The sequence below is a fragment of the Aotus nancymaae genome, unplaced genomic scaffold (genome assembly GCF_030222135.1).
Source record: "Aotus nancymaae isolate 86718 unplaced genomic scaffold, 86718_ANA_hifiasm-v0.15.2.pri h1tg000062l, whole genome shotgun sequence".
Lineage (NCBI taxonomy): Eukaryota > Metazoa > Chordata > Mammalia > Primates > Aotidae > Aotus > Aotus nancymaae.
Window position 1 is genome coordinate 44,996,219 of NW_026988476.1, and position 15,610 is coordinate 45,011,828.

At 39.6% G+C, this 15,610-nt stretch overlaps 1 protein-coding gene across 7 annotated transcripts in view; it reads right to left on the bottom strand.

Moving 5' to 3' along the window:
• Positions 1 to 804: 804 nt before the first annotated feature.
• The window catches only part of NEDD4 (NEDD4 E3 ubiquitin protein ligase), a 162,542-nt gene continuing 147,736 nt past the window's right edge, over positions 805 to 15,610 (bottom strand). For all 7 annotated transcript variants that reach the window (XM_021673874.2, XM_064365708.1, XM_064365709.1 and 4 more), the window contains 8 exons: positions 14,136 to 14,231; positions 13,734 to 13,807; positions 13,418 to 13,478; positions 9,709 to 9,768; positions 9,511 to 9,618; positions 8,474 to 8,570; positions 4,629 to 4,701; positions 805 to 4,113 (listed from right to left, as the gene is read on the bottom strand). In XM_021673874.2, coding sequence (XP_021529549.2) covers positions 4,011 to 4,113; positions 4,629 to 4,701; positions 8,474 to 8,570; positions 9,511 to 9,618; positions 9,709 to 9,768; positions 13,418 to 13,478; positions 13,734 to 13,807; positions 14,136 to 14,231 — 672 coding nt within the window. In that variant the 3' untranslated portion in view covers positions 805 to 4,010. The remainder of the gene's footprint in view (positions 4,114 to 4,628; positions 4,702 to 8,473; positions 8,571 to 9,510; positions 9,619 to 9,708; positions 9,769 to 13,417; positions 13,479 to 13,733; positions 13,808 to 14,135; positions 14,232 to 15,610) is intronic.

Here is a 15,610-nt window from a genome sequence, read left to right on the forward strand (position 1 = left end):
CAAGCAGACATGAGAAGTGAAACCATTCAGGCGGCACCGAAGAGTCTGCAGTGATTAGGGGCTGGAAGGACTCTGATTTGGAGGGGAACCAAGGGCGTCTGTAGTGAGGTATGATGGAAGGTGGAACTGAGACATTAGGCTGAGGATGGACTGCATTCCATGCGGACCTCCATGCTAATGGGTTTGTGCTTCCTGCTTTTGGCTCTGGGGCGCTCTTAGATTTAGTCACCTGATCAAATGTGTGTGCTAAAAAGGAAACATTGGTTGTGATGAAGATGAGTGGAACACAAACAGGAGGCTAGTGTAGTAACAGGCTTTAACTTTCAAAGAAAATACACAAAAATATCCTGAGGCTCTTTCTTCATAGTGAGGTCCTGACATTCTAATGCCTTAGTTTAATATCATTTATAAAATAAATGTCTGCCATGATGAACAGCAAAGCAAGGACTTCTTGTACAGGTGGGGCATGGTGTGGGTTAGCTGCTGCCCAGGCTGGCTAGAACAGGAAGGGTGGAAGGAGAGGGCTGTGGCCTGAGCCCTCAGTATTAAAAGCTATGGTCTGGACTGTGGCAGAAAGAAGGGGCTGGAACAGCACCTTCCTGGGCTGGCTTGAGTGGGTGGGCGTGGATTCCCTTCTAATTGAGAAACTACTTCTCATGCCTGAGAGAAAGGAGGAAAAGACACTTTGTTCTGAATTAACACTTGGTAACTCTTTTTCGCATATAAAGGACGTTATAAATAGTGGTTGGCTACAAGACTGGCTTCTTTGATTCTTTGATGAGCAGCAAGATGCCTGAAATCTAGTTCATTTATAACTATTATTTTTATTTTCTGGATATTTCACTAACAGTTAGACTTTTGGAATATGACCTTTTTGTACAGTGGAAATTGATGATCTGTAGTTGAGAGTTTATAATCATGTTAGTTCATCAGGTAATAAGTTTAGGATCATCTTGAGAATTTAACCTGTTGCTGTAAAGAACTAGACCAGAAGACATCGCCCAGAGTACTGACTTGGAAACATTTCTATTTAAAAATGAACATTGTTTTTTTTTTAATCAGAATAGAACTTTATTTGTGGACTCAAGATTTTAAAAGATGACTTTATACTTTAAAGTGTGCAATAAATTTTGATACATCAATCTTGATATATATATTTACCATATCAGAAGATTTTAAAAAGTCAAATAGTTTGTAATCAAAATGAATTGTGTTTAACTTGATACTTATATGGAATAACTTCAGCGTTATAAATAAAAAACTAAAACAAATACCATTTAAATTTGAGTTCTGATGAAATGCATTTGTAATACAATCTTATGTTAAAAATTTTTAAGCAGAGATTGTAGGCTAAAGTAATATGCTTATAATTTCTAGAAACATACAATGTCCTTTCTTTATGAAAATGATCCTACTGACTGTCCAGCAGTAGAATGCGTTTGAGACACTTTTCTATGTGGGATAAGGGGCTGCGTTGCTTGATACAGATTCCTTCCAGACCATGAGCCCCCAGTGGGAGACGAAGGGGATGAAGGTCTGCAGCTGGGGAAGGGTGGGAGTGACTCTCATCTCATTAACACCATCTTCTATGAGTCAGTTAATCATCCAAATGAGCATCAGCCAGATAAAAAGAAAGCTTCGTATCTTCTTATGCTCTGATATTTCACAAAAGTGATATTTAAACAATTGTGGCAATATCCTGTTCCTAACAAAAATAATTTTCACATTCCATTCTACATAATGAGGACATTTCCAAAATGCATTGGCCCACATTACTATTACTTTGCTGATACGAAGAAAATGAATTATGATGGTAAGATCCATATATAGACACATGTGTACCTATGTATATTTATGTATTTATTATCAGCTATGTTCATACTTCCTTGTCTCTTAGAAGTCACTTTACTTTTAAATGATTCTTTGGGAGCCTGGTCAGTTTGCACACCTGACAACACAATCTGATGGTCAGCACAAAGCACCTTCTGATTGTGTAACACTTTACAGCATACTTATCGCTTTCTCATCTTTCTAGAACTTGACAGTCTGGCATGACAATGAGGGTGGGCATGATTATTCTCATTTGACAGATGAAGAAACACGAGTCCAGAGAGGTTAAGTAAGCTGCTTCAGTTCACACAGCTGGTGAGAGATCAAACCAGAACTATACCTGGTGCCCATGCCTGACTGCTGGTTGACAGTGGTGAAGACAAAACGCAGGGTGCATTAATCTGTGAATTGCTTCCTCTAAACCATGCTGACGATGTGGTGTTTGGAAAGTCGAAAGTGGTTTTGCTACTGTCACATTTCAGATTTCTAACAGATGCTAATGAGGGCTCATCATGTTATACCCCAACAAACTTAAACCAAGAAACGGAAGTTATTTTTACAGTTCTCACAGGGTGTATATATATATAAAATATAAAATATATATATTATATATATAAAATATATAATATATATATTTAAGAAGATTCATAGCATATATTACAATTATTCCTAAATCACCAAGATACTATACTGAGAAATAGCCTTCATCTTTTTAAGACCCATTTTCTATATAATCATGCCAATATAAGGATGAAACAATATAAGTATGAAATATAAATACAGTCTTGGCACACTTATCTTTGCAGGTGCGCTGGAATCTAGAACACTTTCCCTTTTACCTCCTCCTGCTTACCCCTACTTTTGATTGTTTTACAGATTCACTGACACATCTGTAAGTTCCTTGAGGATCAAGACTCAGCCAGATTTCTCTGAAGCTGACAGATCTTACCCCAGGGCATAGCACAGCGCTATGCACATAGCGTTCAATAAACATTTGATGAATGCATGTACACGGTCTTTATGTATTTCAGTTTGGTTAAAGAAGGATTCAACCTATAGCATTTTGCCTACAGAGTTTTGGATCTGTAATAAAACATTGTCTTCATAGTAAACAGTATTTTCAAAAAGCATAAGAAATATAGTAATAAATTTAATACAAATTCTGCATTATATCAACTCTTTGGTTATTTTAAACAAATCATTTGGTTTTTTTACTCGAGTGATACTAAAAATATAAAAATGCCACTACAGAAATTAGCTTAATCTGTAAACATAATAAACCCTGTAAACATACATTTACTACATAATTGTACAAGTGTAAAGAATGACTAGTAAAGGCAAGTGCTATACACTTCATTCAGTTCTTCAAGGCATATTTAGAAATACTGCTTTGTGGATCTTTAATGTTTGAAGAAGGAATTCTTCTAACTACACTAAAATATGAAAAAGTGATGACTATACCAATGATCATAAGGATATGCAGGCAAGAGAAAGGCCTTAATACTTTTTACCCATTGCAAAAATGACTTGCCTCACATGTCTTATGAATCACCTGTTTAGTAAAAACTGCATATTAACAAAAAGCCAAATACTTTGAAAGTGAAGAAGTAAACTGTTTTTCTGCGAGTTAGTTGACTAGAAAAATAGATAACACACTTTCCAAGGTTTTCCCAAACATCTAGGCAGTAAGGTGCATAAGGCAGGTCTACAAAATAATAAATAGCTGCGAATAGCACTAAATATATTGTAGCTTATGCAATAGTATTTTTTTTTCCAAATTTCAGTTTTCCATCTCAAAATGCATCAACATTTTCACACATGACACTTATCACAACTATTTCACAGTTATAATCTCAGTAGTTTAAGAAAAAACTGCCTGGCAGATACTATACAAGAGGTAAATGTTATGGACAAAATTCACTATTTAAGTCATATGGGATTTATATCCTATTGTGTGAACTCTAAAGACAGAATGAAACAACTGTGTAAATGCAACACATTATTTAAAAGTGATTAAAATAAAATTGTCATACTATTTCTTCAAATGCTTTTCATATGATTTTCTTCAAGATCTGGGAAGAATTAATGGCCAGGTTTTAGTAGTTCCCTGGAAAATTTTAAGTCATGATTTGGCTTATAAAATTATGGCAGTAAAAACACCATAGACTGTTATTTGTAATCTAATCAACTCCATCAAAACCCTGAGTGTTTTCAATTGCCATCTGAAGTTTATCCCATAATTCTTCAAATGATTCATAAGGTGGCAAGTCCAGGCGATTAAAGCTGAAAGAACAGAGAGGAACTGGTTATCAGAGACACTGACAAAGCAAGTACCACCACAGCAAACAGCAATACTGCTCTTCGTGATGAGTACGTTCCAACACCACCAAAATAGGTCTTTTCATCAGGGCTAGAAGATGTAGGACTGGGTTCTAGGCATGGATGCTCCACACGACTCCTTGTGGAGTCCTGCCTCTACCATGTCTTCCAAATGGCTGAGTTCCTCTACCATTTCCACCTCCAAAATGGAATGTTCCAGCCCCCCTTGGGACAACCCATCACTCATCACTCAGTTTAAGTGGGCCTCTCTGACCTTCAGCTACCTGGATTTCAAGCCCCGGCCAACTTGGTAACACAACACTTGTTTGTTGGGTCAGTGTTACCGCCGCCTCCTTATCCATAATCTACACCCGCCACCATAATAACAGAGGACATTAGCCCTGCTGTAGCTAGACGAACAATCAGAGGAACCTCACTCTCTGAGGCTTTGTTCTATCAAGGTCCAAACAACTGCTTACCAGGTATGAGCTCTTGGCAGCTTTTCAGGAGTTCCCCACTGTTCAACTGTAAACAACTGTGGTCCGTTTGAACCTACCAGGAAAAATTTATTTGATTTCATTTACTCTCTATAGGGATCTCCAGGCATATCAAAATTTTTCTACTGTAGAACCTATACATACAAGGAACTAATCTGGTTTATTCATATTTTAGAGATGAGGTATCCCTCTGTCACCCAAGCCGGAGTGCAGTGGCATGATTCAAGCTCACTGTAGCCTCAAGCTCCTGGGCTCAAGCGACCCTCTTGCGTTAGCCTCCTGAGTAGCCAGGACTACAGGGGTGCACCACCATGCCTGGCTAACTTTTAAAAAATTGATTTTATAGAGATGGGGGTCTCACTATGTTGCCCAGACTGGTCTGGTCTTGAACTCCTGGCCTCAAGTGATTCTCTCAATTCAGCCTCCCAAGTGTTGGGATTACGGGCATGAGCCACCATACCCAGCCTTCTAATGTGGTTTCTTTAAACTCAAGAGATGAAGTCCTGTGCTGCATGGCTTCACTGTTCAGCCATGAAATGAGGATTCCTTGTCTATCAGTCCGTTTTTCATATCACACGTGGAGTGGCATGTCTGACAATGCTTTTGCTGTTTCCTAGCTCTGTACACACTACACTTCCATATACAATCCCCCTCATAGGTACAAAGAGTAAATAAGCATTTTCTTTCTTTTTTGAGTACCACTGAAAATAGCTTTAGTTTTTTTGAATTATATAAATGATCTGGCCGACTTTGGGCACACTACCTATGAGTTAGCCCTGCTAATTAAAAAAACAAACAAACAAACCAGAATCCCAGCACTTTGGGAGGCTGAGGCAGGTGGATCACTTGAGACCAGGAGTTCGAGACCAGCCTAGCCAATGTGGCGAAACCTCATCGCTACTAAAAATACAAAAATTAGCCAGGCGTGGTAGTACATGCCTGTGGTCCAGCTACTTGGGAAGCTGAAGCATGAGAATCTCCTGAACCCGGGTCGTGGAGGTTGCAGAGAGCTGAGATTGCACCACTGCACTCCAGCCTGGGCAACAGAGTGAGACTCTGTCTCAAAACCAAACCAAACCAAAACAAAATCCCAGAGAGTAGACAGATGGAAACCAGAGACTGGGAAGGTTGTAGCGGGTGGGGGAGTGAAGAAAGTGGGGATGACTAATTGGGACCAAAAAGTAGTTGAAAAGAATGAATAAGACCTACTATTTGCTAGCACAACAGGGTGACTACAGTAGAAAATAATTTAATTGCCGGGCGCGGTGGCTCACGCCTGTAATCCCAGCACTTTGGGAGGCCGAGGCGGGTGGATCACGAGGTCAAGAGATCGAGACCATCCTGGTCAACACGGTGAAACCCCGTCTCTAATAAAAATACCAAAAAATTAGCTGGGCATGGTGGCGCGTGCCTGTAATCCCAGCTACTCAGGAGGCTGAGGCAGGAGAATTGCCTGAACCCAGGAGGCGGAGGTTGCGGTGAGCCGAGATCACGCCATTGCACTCCAGCCTGGGTAACAAGAGCGAAACTCTGTCTCAAAAAAAAAAAAAAAAGAAAATAATTTAATTGTGCATTTAATAATAACTAAAAGTATAATTGGGTTGTTTGTTACAAAGGATAAATGCTTGAGGGGATGGATACCCCATCTACCCTGATGAGATTTTTACTCATTGCATGCCTGTATAAAAATATGTCAAGGGCTGGGCGCAGTGGCTCATGCCTGTAATTCCAGCACTTTGGAAGGCCGAGGCAGGCAAATCATGAGGTCAGGAGTTCGAGACCAGCCTGTCCAACATGGTGAAACCTTGTCTCTACTAAAATTACAAAAAATTAGCTGGGTGTAGTGGCAGGCGCCTGTAATCCCAGCTACTTGGGAGGCTGAGGCAGGAGAACCACTTGAAACCAGGAGGCAGAGGTTGCAGTGAGTTGAGATTGTGCCACTGCACTCCAGCCTGGGTGACAGAGTGAGACCCATTTCAAAAAAAAGTTGGGATTACAGGAGTGAGCCACCACGCCTAGCGGACTTAAAATACTTTTTATTGGCTATCTAATATTGCATTGTAATTTTAACATTTTGAAATAACTTCTACTTCTTTCTATAAATATATAAGAATTTATTTATTTACTTATTTATAAGAATTTATTTATTTTAACACAAACAACTCTGGCACTATGTGTGGGATATTTGCCCCAAATTTGAAACAGTGCATGAAATAATCAGTGGATGGTTATAGGCCTGGGTTACATAAAAGAAGGAAGAGGCCAGAGATGGAAAAGAGCATTTGTTTGCCCTGCCTTTATTCTCTACTAACTGGTTAAGGTAGAGAAGATAAAGGAAGGGGAGTCAGGTGAAACCATGAAAAAGAAAAAGGCTACGAAGTCCAATTAGGCAAGGAATGACTGAATGGGTTAGCGGCAAAGCTAACCACTTTGAGTGGTTACTCTAGGTAGAGAAGGAGCAGCTGCTTGATTTGTTCCGCAAACACACATTAATGAAGCTTAGCAAGCTGACCAGATTTGACATGGAGAAGGCAAGGTTTAGCAATCTCATCAGATGGCCAGCTTCTATTTACATAAAAAAATTCAGTTTAGCAAATTCCTAGGCAACAGTCCCCAACTTCTAGTCCCCAGGACGATCCTAATCTTACTCGTTGTTCTGAATTGGGCTCTCGCTTTGGCTGCATCTTTTCTAAAGATTTATTCTTGGATTCTTGGTGTCCTTAAAAACAAGTAAGTATCATTCCAATATAAACGGAGTATGAATCAATGTGAGAAAAGTTGCTGTGATCTACACCAGAAATGGCACTTTTAAACAAAACACACCTACAGTTTTATACATCAACCAGAAAACAATTTGACAGAATACATAGAAGCTTACTTTATAGAAAACTGCATTAATTATTCTGAAAATCAAGAGATATGTGCAGTCTTATGCCCAGTCCTGCTGCTTCCCCCAATAAATGAAAAACTGTAGCCTAATGAGATTCTCCACCCCTATCTTGAAAGGAAAAAGAAAAAAAAAAGATTTCATCATTAAATAAGTTTGGAAAACAATGCTTTTGTTTTCTTCTGACAGTAAAGGTTATACATAAGTCCTGAAAAAATCCATTTAACTTTGTTTAGTACAGCATTTCCTCAAAGGTATTCTACTATGACTCTTTTTTTAAAAAAAATACACTTACTAACATTCTGTGGAACTTCAAATGCTATCCTGAACTACCACATTAGAGGTCATGCTTTTTCTTTTTTTTTGAGACAGAGTCTCACTCTGTTGCCTAGGCTGGAGTACAGTGGTGGGATCTTGACTCACTGCAACCTGCACCTCCTGGGTTCAAGCAATTCTCCTGCTTCAGCTTCCTGAGTAGCTGAGACTACAGGTGCACACCACCAAGCCCAGCTAATATTTGTATTTTTTGGTAGAGATCGGGTTTCACTGTGTTGGCCAGGCTGGTCTTAAACTCCTGGCCTCAAGTGATCTGCCTGCCTTGGCCTCCCAAAGTGCTGGGATTACAGGCATGAGCCACCCCTCCCAGCCAAGGCAATGCTTTGTCTGTAACTGAAGCATACTGGGCATAGAATTTGAAGTTAAAGAACAGAAAGTGACTCAAGTCGTCTGATGATTCTAGTTTTCTCCTTTATTATCTGACTAGAAGGTGTAAATATATTTTAGCCTACTCCACTGTCTCTAATGATAACACTTTCAAAAGCTTAATTCTTTTTAAAATTAAGCTAAATGTTAGTAAATGATAAAAGCTTGAGGATTCATCAGCCATGAAAGAGACAATAGGCATCACTCCCTTTTTTAATGATCTATGGAAAATCCTTACCATATAGTTCAGCAAATCCGTTCATAGGCACCCGAGATGTGCCAGTGACAAACTGAAGTAATCTTATTCTTTTTTCTGAATCCATCATTAAAACAGCCTGAATAAGATAAAAACATAATTTAGGGAACAGCACTGAAAAAAGGGTAAACAAATAATCCTAAAACGTAAGCAATCAGAATTTAGTTAGAACATTAATAATCCCTTACTAGATTTGCATATTTCTTTTAGTTAAATTTTTGTTTATGGGTGGCTTACAAAGTTCTTGGAAACTTTATTTCTAAGGCTATATGGCAACTTTTTAGAATGGGATTATAACCTAGTAAACTAAAAACATTTATTTTCAGATATGACTCAAGGCTTTTAAAAATCATATGCTGGGTACAGTGGCTCATGCCTATAATCCCAGCATTTTGGGAGGCCGAGGCGGGTAGATCACCTGAGGCCAGGAGTTCGATACCAGGCTGGCCAACATGGTGAAACCCCATCTCTACTAAAAATACAAAAATGAGCCAGGTATGGTGGTGCAGGCCTGTAATTCCGGCTACTCGGGAAGCTGAGGCAGGAGAATTGCTTGCACCTGGGAAACAGAGGTGGCAGTGAGCTGAGACTGCGCCACTGCACTCCAGTGTGGGAGACAGAGCGAGACTCTGTATCAAAAAAAAAAAAATTATATTAACATTATTGAATGGCATACATATTTTTCTATCAGAAATTTTAAAAGAGACATCCAAGAGTCCCTAGGAATACCCTGCAGGTTATTACAAGTTCTTTCAGAGTCCCTACTTTAGTAGGAAACTAAGCAACTGTCTCTGCCTGTCATTCTACTTACTACCTTCTGGACATTTTACTTACCTAGTAATAGTTATAGACCCAGCAGGTGCATGTATACAGTACAAAATGAAAGATAATTTTTGCTGGTCTATATATTTTTCCTGTGTCAGTTATATGTAATCCACCAGTACAGTGAATCAAGAGTTGACTTAGATATAATTAAATCTATCAAAAAGTAATTTACAAAAATAGAGGTTTCCAATTACCTTCCAAAACCATTGTATAACCTGATGATTTGCGCTGTAGCCATTTTTATACTTGGTATGTTCTCTCCAGTCATTCACATCGACATCTCCCAGTCCACACATAAGAAGCTACGTGAGGAATGGCAAATCATAAACAAGGAAAATAATGGGTTCAAAATTCCTGTTTTAATATAAAATGTTAGGAATGGTGTATCTTACCTCTAGTTCATTTTCATCAAAAATTTTGATGAGATCCTGTGGTATGAGTTCAAAGAATCCCTAGAAGAAAGATGCATTTAAAAACCTGATGGGCGGGGCCAATGGCCTTTCCTATGCTTCAGCTTCTGGGTTCCAATGGAGGAATCGCACATCCACACAAGTTTCTACCACTACACAATCACGGGCTCTTCCCTGAGATCTCAATATTGGTCAGAAAATGTACATGTGCACATTCTGTTCTCTCTCATTTATTCCTCAAAGTGGCTATTTTCAAACTCTCTATGGCCAGGCGCGGCAGCTCATGCCTGTAATCCCAGCACTTTGGGAGGCCAAGGTGGGCGGATTGCTTGAGTCAAGGAATTTGAGACTAGCCTGGGAAATATGGTGAAACCCCATCTCTACAAATACAAAAATTAGCCAGGCATGGTGATGTGCACCTGTAGTCCCAGCTACTGGGGAGGTTGAGGTAGTCAAGCCTGGACGACAGACTGAGATCCTTTCTCAAAACAAGAACAACAACAAAAACCAAATTTCCCATCCTTCTCAAGTGTCCATATCACCCCTTCTTTACAGTAGATAAGTTCTATTTGGGAGAAAACAGAGGCAAGTGGCCGGGTGCGGTGGCTCACACCTGTAATCTCAGCACTTTAGGAAGCTGTGGTGGGTGGATCATGAGGTCAGGAGTTCAAGACCAGCCTGACCAACATGATGAAACCCCATCTCTACTAAAAATACAAGAAAAATTAGCCGGGTGTGGTGGCACGCACCTGTAATCCCAGCTACTCAGGAGGCTGAGGCAGGAGAATCGTTTGAACCCAGGAGGCGGAGGTTGCCGTGAGCCGAGATCGCGCCACTGCACTCCAGCCTGGGCAACGAAGTGAGACTCCGTCTCAAAAAAGAGAGAAAAGAAAAGAAAAGAGAAGCAAGTATGCATGATGGAACTCCCTCAAGCTTCTCCATCCCTGCGTCCCAACCATCACCAACACCCATCATGGCCTCCTTCCCACTGCATTGGAAGAGAGAGGTGCCACCTCCTCTTTCAGGCTAGGCCTGCACCTGTGTTTCACCTGCTCCTCAGGGAGGTCATCTTACTAGATCTCTTTCTCTTTATTGGCTTACTCTGTATGCATTAAAATTTGTTAAAACAAAGCAAGCAAACAAAAACCCTAATGACTCTTTTTCCCTTCACAGCCAAGTTCTTGGCAATGCCATGCAGTTACCAAATCCACTCACTCACCTCCCATCTAACCCTCAATCCACTGCCATCTGACCTCTACACTACAGCTTCCTTGAAATCGTTCTGGAAAAAGTCAAAGACAGCTTCGTAGCTATATCAGATAAACACTTTTGATTCCTTATCATAGTTGACTTCTTTGCAGTATGATTAAAAACATCTTTGCTACTGAAACTCTGTCTGCTCTTGATACCCTTGTCTGCCTTTGTTAATTTCCTTTGCAGTTTCCTTCCCCCTACTCCGCCCTGCCACCATGCTCTAAACTGTCTATTCATAAACCTTCCATTCAAAACAAGAGTTAAGATGCTGGTGTTCTCAGATCTCTCTCCACATGTGAGGCCATCCACTTTCACTGCCCTTTCACATTTTCCATCTTACCGAGTTCACCGCTTCACAACACATAGGCAGATAATCCCCAAATCCATACATCTCTACCCTTTAAGTCTCCCTTCCTGAATGACATTCAAATGCACAGGCAGCTCTTATCACCACCACTATCTTCATTCCCTTACCATTCCTATCTCAGTTCCCTCACCATTCCCTTAATTCCTTACCATTTCTCACCAAGATTACTGTAGCACTTTCCCGACTCTGCTGGGAAGTCTGCTACTAGTCTTGCTCTCATCTAACTCGCTCTACATAGCACTTCCAGAATGATCTAAAACGTAAATTGAATCTTGGTGTTTTATTGGTTAATAGCCTTTAATGCTACCTTCCTTCCCCGTCCTTGAAATTCAGAGAAAACTCCAAACTCTACTGATTCACACAAAGGCCTTTTATAAGCTGGTCTCTTAGCTCTGCAGGCCTATTGATCCCCTCTTGCATTCTCTCAGCCAGCATACTCAACTGCCTGTGGGTGGAGCCTACCTTATTGCCAGACTTCACACACACTGCTCCTGCTGCTTAGAACTGCATTTCCCTCCTCTCCATGGTTGGCCAACCCCTCTAGTCCTTCTTTGTCCCTTCCTTTCCCCCTCCCTGATTTGTACTTTTCTTCTGTGCTCTCCTAGCATTTATGATGCTTGCTTCTGTTCATTTCACTCTTTTTGTCTTTTCTTTTTTTGAGACAGAGTCTTGCTCCATCGCCCAGGCTGGAATGCAATGGTGCGATCTCAGCTCACTGCAACCTCTGCCTCCCAGGTTCAAGAGATTCTCCTGCCTTAGCCTCCTGAGTAGCTGCAATTACAGATGCATGCCACCATGTCCAGCTAATTTTTGTATTTTTAGTAGAGATGGTGTTTCACCATTTGGTCAGGCTGGTCTCAAACTCCTGACCTTGTAATCCGCCTGCCTCAGCCTCCCAAAGTGCTGGGATTACAGACGTGAGCCACCGTGCCTGGCCCCATTTCACTCTTTACAGAATGCGTCCCTTGAGAGCAGGACCTATGCCTTTTGGCCTGGTACAGCACCATACATACAGTATTCAATACTGAATTTATGGAAAAGTATGTGATACACACACACACACACACACACACATTTTTTAGAGACAAGGTTTCACTCTGTCACCCAGGCTTGAGTGCAGTGGTGCCATTATAGCTCATAGCTCACTGTAGTCTTGACTTCCCAGGTTCAAGTGATCCTCCATCCTCAACCTCCCAAGTAGCTGTGACCATAGGCACAAGCCACAACACAAGGCTGATTTTTAATTTTTGGTAGAGATAAGGTCTCCCTATGTTGTCCATGCTGGTCTTGAACTCCTGGGCTCAAGCGATCCTCCTGCCTCAGCCTCCTCAAGTGTTGGGATTATAGGTGTGAGCCACTACGCCCAGCCAGATACACATTTAACAGAAGATGTTAAGTTAGCTTAATAAATAAGGGCTCTGACAATCACTTATATGCCTACCAATTGGGGAAGTTTAAATAACATATTAATTTATATTATGAATAAAATATAGCCACAAAGAAAGGCAGCTATATGTCTCCACATGTAAATATCCCCAACAAATATCTGATTAAAAAAAGAAAGTAGGCTGGGCATGGTGGCTCATGCCTGTAGTCCCAGCTACTGGGGAAGCTGAGGCAGGAGAATCGCTTGAACGCAGGAGGTGGAGGGTGCAGTGGGCCAAGATCGCGCCGCTGCGCTCCAGCCTGGCAACAGAACAAGACTCTGTCTCAAAAAAAAAAAAAAAAAAAATAGAAGAAAGTAAGTCACAAAACAAAATGTATGAGGTGATCCTATTTAGAAAAACAAATATGTCACGCTATCCCTATAGCACTCTTGTTCTTTTACTGTCCTATGGTGAAGGGAATGGAATTGGGAAAACACCTGGGGGAAGGGGACCTTTCAACGTCTATTGTCTAGACTTCTTGAATGAATGAATGGAATAGTTAGTTAATACAAAAATATAATTTAGAATGATTTCACAAAACAAGCCATATACTTATTTTTCTCAGATGTGATGAGCCCTAATATTTGAAACTTATGGGTTATACTGTGAAATTATGGAAGAGCAAATAAAAGAAAATAATTACCTCTTTAAAAGCAGCCATTTGCTTCTGGATTCGGTTTACAAATCGCCACTGTATTACAAGACTAAAAAGAAACATTTCATTTTCACATGAACCAAGACAAAATTCGGAGGCACAATTATTCCAGTTAGAAGCAGAAACCAAAGACTAGCTGAGCCCAAGACAAAAGCTGAATATGAGTGCTTGCTACCGCATTGGGATAGAGGGAGAAAAAGACACAGATTCTGGCCAACGGGACAGAGGAAGATGGTAAGAGGAGTCTTTTTGGAATAAAGTATAAAATTACGTCCAATAAAATACTTACTAATAAAATACTTACTAAATATATTCCTTTTTGTTCTTATTGGTGACAACTATTTCTGATCCACCATTTTTCAACTCATGTTGGTGTGTCTAAAATTAAACACAATGCCTTGATACGTTATTTTAGTGAGAAAAATTTCTAAAGTATACATATTGTAGTTATACAAGAAACCTGGTGTTTTAAATTAAGTCCAGTCAAAAGTTAAAAGCTAAGAAAACTTAAAATATTGGTTTTACTGAAATAAATATGGAACAAGTCAAATGTCAAAGAAAGCACAAATTCTTGCTGAGAGACAGCTTTTGTTACTGGAAAATAAGTGTAAAAGTAGAGCATAGAAAAGTATTAAGCATATGTATTAACATCTAAACATTTGTTTCACAATTTATGTGCCATTTTAACTGATCAAAATTCACAAACCTGTCCAAAAAGTTCTTCATCTATGATAAACCTAAGGTCCAATTCTGTTGGGTCATTTTCAAGAATCCATCTTAGAGAATTGTAATATTCACTATCCTAGATAGGAAAAATGACAAATTTAAAATTTGTATATATAACACAACTGAAATTGCAAAAACCAGTATGCACAGGGTCTGAATAATTGGGTAAAAGACAAGAGGTCAGATGGACATCATTTGCTTAAGCATATACACATATTACAAAAAGAGTGGATGACAGGTAAGGGCAACAATAAAAATGCGTGCATCAATCAATCAATCAAGTGGTGCCTACTTAAAAGTTCAGAATCTATGTCTATGTGGAAGCAGTGGAGGCACAGATTTGATTATCCAGTTAAAGGAGTGAATCGAAAAGTTTCAGATAAAACCTAACTTCTGTGGATATTCAGGAGCACTTAGCACATTCCTCACATGCCTATGTGACTATGTGTGAAATGTTTTATTTATTTTTATTTTTTAATTTAAATTTTTTTTGAGACAGGATCTCACTCTGTCACTTAGGTTGGAGTGCAGTGGCGTGATCATCACTCACTGCAGCCTCAACCTCCTAGGCTCAAGTGATCCTCCTACTCTGGCCTCTCAAGTAGCTGGGGCTACAGGTGCGCACCACCATGCCTGGCTAATTTCTGTATTTTTATTTGTAGAGACAGAGTATCACCATGTTGGTCAGGCTGGTCTCAAACTCCTGACCTCAAGTAATCCACCCACCTCAGCCTCCCAAAGTGCTGGGATTATAGTTGTGCACTACTGTGTTCAGCCGTGTGTGTGAAATGTTTAAGTAGCTATAAGGAGGCCATTATTTATATCCAGCCAGAGTTAAAGAAATATCTCTAAATAAATATAGAGGCTCAATGAACCAACTCAAATAACTGTGCAATCTTAAGATTAATAAAGAATCACACTGTTTGTGCTATAAATATGTAACAAGAAAAGAATAAAAAATGAACTTGGTACTAAAGAAGATGCCCTAGAATTCATATGAACACACATTGTGTGAAGCTATTCAGCAGCACAGGAAACAACATGGCTATAGTCAAGGGGTTGAATCCTTGGGCTTCTGTTTCTTTCTAGGAGCCTAACCATAATGCTTTGCCTTTCGACTGCCATTTAAAAAATATACACCATTCATCATAAAACATCATATTTCAAATACTAATTCAAAAGATACGTAACTTGTATAACCTGTTGAAGTATTTAGTGGGACGTTTACTGAGATCTATAACTTGATAACTATAACTCTGAAATGCATGAAAAAACTAAGATAGGTTGATGGATAGACAGACAAGTATGTGATAAACTAAATCTAGAAAATAAGGCAATTGTGAGTAGTGGATATAGAAGTGTCCAGTGTAAAATTCCTCCAACTTTATTATACATTAGAAAATTTTCATAGTAAAATGTTGAGGAAAAAGTTCATTTGTATTTTGAAACATGATA